Raw genomic sequence first — 8899 nt, 5'->3', positions numbered from 1 at the left:
TGGATCAGATGATCCCTAAGGTCCCTTCCAACCCAGGCCATTCTGTGAGTCTGATTCTGTGATTACTGTAAAGGCTGGCAGGGTGTTGGCCACCTTCTGTGTTCCCCCCAGAGGCGCAGACTCTGAAAGCATCATAAGGGGCAGTACTTAAGGTGCGGCTTCTTGCCATGACTGGGTTTGCAGCTGCACTTTATGTGCTGCTGAACTGATGAGAATGCAGAATTGTTAATACTTAAGATTATGCAAAACTGTTGATTTGTGAATGGGCTCATAGTAACAATAAGCAAAAGCTCATAAATGATTGAAGTTTCTTTTTTATCCTTTTTAAAAGTTTTTTTTTCAAATGTTTTTCTAGGAAAGAGAAGCTAAACAAGCAAAAGTGCGAGCTGATGATGTGGACACTGAGGATAATCAGACCGAGAAGGAGTGTGAGGATTTCAGCAGGGATGAAGAAGATGTGGAGTCTCAGTATTCATTGGATGATGAAACCATCTTCACAAAAGCAGGTATTAGCAGTAAATAGATGGTCAGGAGCAAGAATCTCACCGACTCTTGGGTCACTGGAGAAAAGTCTGTAGTGAAGCCTTGCTAGGAGCAGGCAAGAACCTCTTATTTTTTGCTGTCTTCTGTGACATTCCTTCTAAGTTTGGTCAAGATTATTTTGAATGGTAGCCGTAGTACTTTAATTGAACTTATTTCTGAAGAAGGATATTTGCTTGGCATTTTACTCCATCACATGCCTGTCCCTGTTTCTGAGACTTCTCCCTCAATAGCTTGTTCAGAGCAAAACATATGAGAGGAAGGTAGTCACTTATCTTGTTGTGTTTAGTTATGCTTGTTAATTTGTGTCACATTTCTCTTTCTGTGCAGATACAGTCAAAGTGAAGAAGCAGAGGAGATCAAAAAAAGGGGAAATGGTAAGTGTTGGACAGAATGGCACTAGGTCATTCTTCAGCATTTCTCCTAGAGGAATTTGACTTTGGATAACAGCTGCAGCCCAACAAAAAACCCAGAACCCTTTGATAACATGTTGTGTTGCTGCTTGTGTTGTTCCAGTTTTGTTGTTGTTGTTGTTGCTGTTTCTAGGAAGCACAGAGCTTCTTTGAAGATGCCTCTCAATATGATGATAACTTGTCATTCCAGGACATGAATCTTTCACGACCTTTGCTAAAGGTATTTACCTAGATTAGTTATTATGGATGTGATTCTGAAGAATATTGTACAGCCTCCCCTCCACCAGTCAGAACTGCCAAATTCCTCTTTTTTTTGCAGCCTCTCTTAAAAGGAAATTATGGGCAAGCTAGTTATTTATTGCAGGAGCAAAATTCCCAAACAGTGGAAACTCTTCTTTTATTTGCAATGTGTGAACACTGTCTTAAGTGAGACTTGTCACAGAATCACAGAATGGCTGAGGTTGGAAGGGATCTCTGGAGTTCATCTTGTCCAACCCCCGATTCAAGCAGGGCGACCTAGAGCTGGTTGCCCAGGAGCATGTCCAGACAGCTTTTGAAAATCTCCAAGGGTGGAGACTTCACAGCCTCTCTGGGCAACCTTGTGCCAGTGTTAGTCACCCTCACGGTGAAAAAGCATTTACTGGTGTTGGCAGGGAACCTCCTGAGTTTCAGGTTGTTCCTGGTGCCCCTGGTCCCATCACTGGGCACCACTGAAAAGAGCCTGGCTTCGTCCTCTTTTCGCCCTTCCCTCAGGTATTTGTGTACATGGATGAGATTGTCCCCAGGTGTTCTCTAGGCTGAACAGTGCCAGCTCGGTGTATGAGGTGCTCCCGTCCACAGTCTTTGTGGCCCTTTCCTGGTCTCTCTCCAGTATGTCTGTGTCTTTCTTGTGCTGCTGAGCCCAGCACTGGGTGCAGTACTCGAGTTATGGCCACACTAGCAAGTGTTTAATTGCTCTGTCTTCCCTCTAGGCAATCACAGCTCTTGGCTTCAAGCAACCAACCCCAATTCAGAAGGCTTGTATCCCAGTCGGTCTTCTGGGGAAGGATATTTGTGCCTGTGCTGCCACTGGGACAGGTAGGACATCAAGCAGGGCACAGGAAAGATGGAAAGTGAGTTATTCAGAGTCATTGATAATTCTTAATTTTTTTTTTCAGGTAAAACAGCTGCCTTTATCTTGCCTGTCCTTGAGCGCCTGATTTACAAACCTCGTCAGGCTCCGATAACACGAGTGTTGGTTCTAGTGCCAACACGAGAACTGGGTATTCAAGTACATTCTGTCACAAAACAGCTGGCGCAGTTCAGCAGTGTCACAACTTGCCTTGCTGTAGGTGAGTATCACCAGCTGTACAGCTCGCTGTAGGCTGCTGTACAGACCTGGGAATTCTGTGTTATAAAACTGTGTGGTTATTGCAGGCATGCTTCTAGTAGGTGTGCTGTGGTTTTAAAATCTCGCTTTCTAATACTGTGCTGTGCTTTTTGTTTGTTGATTTCTGCAAAAGAAAAGGTGGGGTCACTCCTAATTATGAATGTGGTATTAATCTGAGTTGTTTTTCGTTCCTTAGGGAATTTGTACCTGTGTACTCTGCTGCATCTTGCTCAGGGTGTCAGCCATCCATGTCCACTCTCTTTCAGGTGGCCTTGACGTGAAGACTCAGGAAGCAGCTCTGCGCTCTGGGCCAGACATTCTCATTGCCACCCCTGGGCGACTGATTGATCATCTCCACAACTGCCCTTCTTTTCACCTGGGCAGTGTTGAGGTGCTGATTTTGGATGAAGCGGACAGGTAGGCTAAGTAGGACAGCAGTGAAAAATAACATGGTAGTTTTCTCCTTTTCCCAAGCTGTAGGGCAGTCTTTGTTGCCCTGCCTTAAGTAATGTTTCTTCGCTAGAAGCAGATGAAGCTGCCTAACCTTGCTGGTTTTCTCCTGTGTAGGATGCTGGATGAATACTTTGAGGAACAGATGAAGGAAATAATCAGATTGTGTTCCAACCACCGTCAGACAATGCTTTTCTCTGCCACAATGACAGAGGAGGTAAGACAGACTGCTGAGAAACATTGACGTATAAAGTTGAATAGAAGTTTGCCTGGTCTTTTGCCAGATCTCATGTGGACTTTTTTCCTTAACCTGTTTTGATAGGTGAAAGACTTGGCTTCCGTTTCCCTGAAAAACCCCGTGCGAATTTTTGTGAACAGCAACACAGATGTTGCCCCTTTCCTGCGGCAGGAATTCATCCGGATCAGACCCAACCGAGAGGGGGACCGTGAGGCCATTGTATCAGGTTAGTGATGAGCAAAGAAAAGTTGGAATCGGTGACTACGAAGCTGGCTCCTGAGTGAACTTTCTGTCTTGCAGCTCTGCTGACACGAACCTTCCCAGATCATGTGATGCTTTTCACCCAGACCAAGAAGCAAGCTCATCGTATGCACATCCTTCTTGGGCTGATGGGTCTACGGGTTGGGGAGCTTCACGGTAACCTCTCTCAGGCACAGCGTCTGGAAGCACTCAGGTATTAGCAGACTTAGTTGGCAATGATAAGCAAAAAAGTCAGGAGCTGGAAGTTTTAGGACAGAAGAGGATTGCTGTATTCATTGCTAATGCATTTGTTATTTCTGCTCAGGCGCTTTAAGGACGAGCAGATTGATATTCTGGTAGCTACAGATGTGGCTGCACGTGGGCTTGATATTGAAGGTGTTAAAACAGTGAGTATTTGCAGTGCTGAGCTTTCTAATGAGTCCTTTAATGTTGTTTCCCTATTAACACCATTTTCTGTAATAGGTAATCAATTTTACGATGCCGAACACCACCAAACACTATGTTCATCGGGTGGGTCGGACAGCAAGAGCAGGCAGGGCTGGTCGTTCAGTTTCGCTTGTGGGTGAGGAAGAGCGCAAGATGCTGAAGGATATTGTGAAGACTGCCAAAACACCAGTGAAAGCCAGGATTCTCCCCCAAGGTACACACTTCACTTAGGTGAAAAGCAGGAGGGCATACACAGGGAATATCGTGGCGCAGAGGGACACTAAAAGAGGTGCTGAAAAACATGAAGGACCTTGCATGAGCTGCTTCTGATGTTCACACTGGATCATTTTCAGATGTCATATTAAAATTTCGAGAGAAGATTGAGAATCTAGAGAAAGATGTGTATGCAGTTCTGTGCTTGGAGCGTGAAGAACGTGAGATGCAGCAGTCAGAGGCCCAGGTAAGTGGGTTTTTTAGATTATCTTTTTAACCTTAGGATTGTTTTGGTTTTTTTAATATCTGGAGTAGATACAGTGCATAAGGACGTTACCTTAATGTACTTAAGCTGCCTACTTTAGAAAGGGAGGAGAGATACGTTTTTTTTTTTAGCCACGATGAGCTCACTTTTTGCCTGAATTATCTCAGATCAATAGGGCAAAAAAGCAGCTGGAGACAGGAAAAAAAGAGACTGTGGGTGAGAGTTTGGAGAGAAGCTGGTTCCAGACCCGTGAGGAGAGGAAGAAGGAGAAATGTGAGTCATGACACTGCTGCCCTGTGTAAACTCCACAGCTGCAACTGGACTCTGCTCTGTACTCTAAGAGGTTCTCTATTCTGTGTTTTTCTTTCTCTCTCCAGTGGCTAAAGCCCTGCAGGAGTTTGACCTAGCATTACGAGGCAAAAAGAAAAGGAAAAAATTTATGCAGGACACACAGAAAAAAGCCCAAATGACAGTGAGTATATTTGTGGACAAGTGGGACCCTGGGTGGACTATCCTAGTTTTCCCTTACCAAAACCTCTTATCACTGTAAACTTGCATTTTAACACCTTTCAGCCAGAGGAGAGGTCACAATTTGAAATCTTGAAATCCCAAATGTATGCTGAGCGGCTGGCCAAAAGGAATCGCCGAGCAAAGCGAGCCAGAGTTTTGCCAGAAGAGGAACCAGCACCAGTACCAGCAGGTGGAGACTTTTTTTTTACAGCTGACTTACCTTATGTCACTCGCCTTGTTACAAATAGGTAAACTGAATGAATTTGTACAGAGAGAGGCACTGACCTTTGAAGAAATAGCCACTAGTGCTGGTCAGGATATATGTTTGCAGGGAGGAGTCACTGGTTTTCCTGATGATTAGGCTAATCATTGTGGTCAAGGCTACTGGGCTCTAGTAAACAAGATGATGCTGTGGCCTTCTCTTTACAGCTGATGTTCTTGACTGCTGTCTCTGTTAGGTCCCAAGCGGAAGAAAAAAGTGTCGGTGTTTGATGAAGAGCTCACCAACACAAGCAGGAAGGCTCTGAAGCAATACCGTGCCGGGTAATGTCTTAGCAGTAGTGCATTAGTTCAGGCTTTTGTAGGTGGGATTTTTTTTTGCATCTCTGGACTTTCTCAGGAATACTTTACTATTGGGGGGAAAGGTGAGCAGGGCAGAAAAGGAATTCTTGCACAAAATACCTCTGCGCTTTTGACATACTTCAGTGGTTTTTTGCCTTAACTCTGCCCCTGCCCTCTTTTAAAAAGCCCGTCCTTTGAAGATCGCAAACGCTTGGGTATGGCTCAACGTAGGAAAGGAGGAAACTTCAAATCCAAGTCCAGGTATAGCCCTTTACTTTTTTATTCAAGTTTTTATTTCCTGTTTTCTTTTTCCTCTTCTTGTGATTGTTTAAAGGCCCTTACTAATAGGTCTGTTGGTTCTGCAGTAACTTACCTTCCTACCCCAAGTGTGATGCTGGGGGCAATCAGGGATACTGCCTTTACTAGCACATTCCTAGGCTTCTACTTGGGAGAGCGTTGCCTAGAAAATAGCACCACTTCTTAGCGTGGAGAGGTAGGCTGATGAAATGCCACTTAAATATCTTCTTTTTCAGGTACAAGAGAAAATAGGAACTGGTGGTAATTGCCAAATGGGTAATTTCAGACAAGCTCTCTCCAGGGCCTGGATTTCTTTGTGCTGTGAGGAGGCAACTTCTGTAAAACTGAGCAGATTTTCGTCAAGTTCTGAAAGAGCTCCGAGATGTTCGTTAATACCTGTTTGGAGACCTTGTGTGGCAACATCTTCAGCAGACCATGCAATAAAGGATTGATTTGGTTTGTGGGGTTTTTTTCCAAAGTTTGTTCTGTTTTATAGGATAGCTACAGCAACTTAGAGCCGGGATACGCTATTGTCTGTCAGACTTTCAGTTATGTAATCCAAGTTTGGTTTAGGGCAAAAACTGGCGAGCACTTACTGCTTTGTTAGTATAATTCTGTGATCTCAAATAATTAGTATGGCTGAAAGACTTTGATGGTTGAGAGCCTAGGAAAAAAGTCTGAAAGACTACCTGTCACAAAGATGGCTTCAGAAGTAACAGTCACAGCCTCCAAGAGGCTACTATCTCAAGAAATTATTATCTCCAAAGGGTGGTGGAGGGGAGCACACACCTTCCTCTTTACAGAAAAACAAGCAGCTGTAAGCAGAGGAAAGAAGGGAAAACTACCACCACAATGCAAGCTGTTTTACATTAGTGTATGTAATTGATAGGTTTGCTCATCCTGGCTTCTTTATTGTTTTTACCAATAAAGATGAAGTAGGGTTACTGCAGGCTAATAAGAAACAGCTTCATGCAGAGCATCAGAGATTATTATTTTTAACACAGGCAGCATTGTACTTGTTCCATTTTGAATAGTAGGGATAATTCTGGTCAGTAACCCATACTTAATGTCATGGAAATGCTAAATTAATTCTTCTGTTGAATTTTTACCATCACCTTTCCTAAATGCTTTAATTCTTATAAGGAACACAGACCAATGTGGACCAGACCAACTTAACTTCTAAACTGTCACTACAAAAAATGAGCTTTTTCCTTCAAACCTCTTCTGGGATGACGAAAGTGCAATGTGAAAGGTAATAGCTGCACTTCTGAAATAGACCAGTCCAACAGTGACTCAAAGTATTGGGTTTTCCAACTTTATTAAAAAGGGCAAAACTTATAAGCAGTAAATATAAAATATACATAGCAAAGTTCTGACAGGTGATACTGCTCAGTATATTCCCTTCATCAGTCTTCTCACAGGTCAAAGTACATTATGGAATATCTTATGGCCGTGGTGGACGCATGCCAGGTGGAGGGGGTCCTGGGAATAAAGGAAAGAGTTGAATATAGAAGAGGAAAGCAGCAGCAAGGCTAAGCCTGAAAGACGTTTTCCCCATGCTCACAGCAGCCTCGAGTCCCCTTTTTTGTCACCGAGGCCTTTATTGCCAACTCGCATAGCTAGGGACACATTAAAACATGTCAATCTTCAAACACATTACTTATGTCATGGCTTCTTATAGCTTCTATGCATTTAAGATAACCTCCACTCACCTCTCATTCCCGGGGGTGGGGGTCTCATGCCTGGTGGGGGCATTCCCATCGGAGCACCTCGGCCAGGCGGCATTCCCATTGGTGGGCCCATAGGGGGTCTCATGCCTGGCGGAGGTCCCATCATTCCTTAAGCCAGAGAAAGAATGAGCATGTAAGTCCAGCTGAATATTCAAGGCACCAGCTGGATATTGGAATAATCCACCATAATACCAGATGCTCATCAGACACTGACAAATAGATCTTTAGCACCAATTCGGCCATACAACATGAGCTACAGAGTAATTCCTACCTGGAGGGGGTGCTCCTCTGCTCATGGGTGGGGGAGGACCCCCACGCCCTGGTGTGTACTGAGTTGGGGCTCCTGCTATGCTAGCAGTGGCTGGTGCAGCAGCGCCTGCCACCGTTCCACGACCCTGAGGCGTCATTACCTGTAAACGAAACAAATGGGCTCACAGAAAAAGAGCAACATTGCTTTAAGTTCATAAACCTTGTGCTCTTTTCCTCGTTATTATCCCTTCAGATAATTATGCCAATCTCCTCTTAACATATCAAATAGTACTACAAACCTGAAAACAATTCAATGGATACCACTTGAATTCTGTGCAAGAAGCTGCACTTTTTAAGCCTTCCACTGTATAAGACAGAATTTGTAGCGGAAAGTAGTACCCAAAAAAGCCTTGCTAAGCCCAAATCTTCCACTCCACCAATTTCTTGCATCCTCTTGGTAGCAACAGTTAAAAGCCACCCCAGAATCTACCACTCTTACGTATACAACTCTTTTAATGGGTCACAGCATCTCACCTGTTGGGATGGTCCTCCCACTCCTCTGACAGGGCCAGCTAATCCTGCCGGAGCCTGGGGCATTGGTGCACCTGCTGGCACTCCCCTCCCGGCTGCTCTCCCAACTCCAGGTCCTCCAGCAGCTCCAGCAAGAGGTACCCGGGCAATTCCTGTCTGAAAACAAACACGCCCCCGAACAAAAAAAGATTTGTCAAAACAAAATTCCTCAGACTCTAGGGATGTCCACAGTCCTCCTTTGTCCAATTAATGTCCAAGCCTACAAAGGGATTAGAACTCCTGTGGTGAAATTTGTTAGACCTAGTCACAACAGCATCTGGGAAGTCTAGGACAATATTGTAGTAGCCTTCTCCTACAAGGGAGAAAATTTATCAGCTGTCCCCCTTCTCCTTAGTTCTGCCCTCATTCTCCTTACATCTTTTGGAGGAGGCCCTTCAACTGTCATGGACACCAGGTTTTCTCCTCGCAGCAACACAAGACCAAGGACTCGTTTCTCTTCCCGCTCTGGCTGTTTTGAATTTTTAGGTCTAGTGAGAAAAGAAAGAAAACATCTGAAGACAGAGGAAAAAAAAAAACGAATCAATGCTGCTCTTTGAATTTGCAACTGAATAAATGACTAGCCTACTTCAGAGAGAACCTACCATAAACCCCACATTTTTAAATGCCTCAGACTAAGTACACAGAGCAGTCTAATCACAAGATGTGTATTATCTCCATGGTTTTTACTTTGCCCATGATGCTTAGCTGTTACAGTGCCTATGCTGGCATCACATGAAGGAATATTTCGGTGCCCCACGCACCTCGGCGATTTGACAAACGAGACTAAACCCGTGACTCCCTCTGCAG

The 8899-nt window shown here is 44.4% G+C and overlaps 2 protein-coding genes across 2 annotated transcripts; one reads left to right on the top strand and one right to left on the bottom strand.

Moving 5' to 3' along the window:
• Positions 1-355: 355 nt before the first annotated feature.
• Positions 356-5795, top strand: DDX27 (DEAD (Asp-Glu-Ala-Asp) box polypeptide 27; the record flags this gene model as incomplete). Its single annotated transcript, XM_009866013.1, has 18 exons — positions 356-506; positions 871-917; positions 1087-1173; positions 1925-2030; positions 2111-2284; positions 2589-2739; positions 2890-2989; positions 3095-3236; positions 3311-3464; positions 3576-3657; positions 3734-3911; positions 4051-4157; positions 4343-4448; positions 4553-4647; positions 4749-4875; positions 5144-5228; positions 5433-5507; positions 5780-5795. Coding segments are annotated over 18 exons (1983 nt in total), but the record flags the coding sequence as incomplete, so codon positions are not given.
• Positions 5796-6848: 1053 nt separating this feature from the next.
• Positions 6849-8643, bottom strand: LOC104269437 (small nuclear ribonucleoprotein-associated protein B'-like; the record flags this gene model as incomplete). The annotated part of the gene is given in 6 exon segments (XM_009866012.1): positions 6849-7025; positions 7256-7381; positions 7545-7683; positions 8057-8209; positions 8469-8592; positions 8594-8643. Coding segments are annotated over 6 exon segments (630 nt in total), but the record flags the coding sequence as incomplete, so codon positions are not given.
• Between the last annotated feature and the right edge of the window lie 256 nt (positions 8644-8899).

This window comes from Apaloderma vittatum, unplaced genomic scaffold, assembly GCF_000703405.1.
Source record: "Apaloderma vittatum isolate BGI_N311 unplaced genomic scaffold, ASM70340v1 scaffold35113, whole genome shotgun sequence".
NCBI lineage: Eukaryota > Metazoa > Chordata > Aves > Trogoniformes > Trogonidae > Apaloderma > Apaloderma vittatum.
Note: the sequence above shows the minus strand (reverse complement) of the source record. Positions and strands in the feature narration are given on the sequence as shown.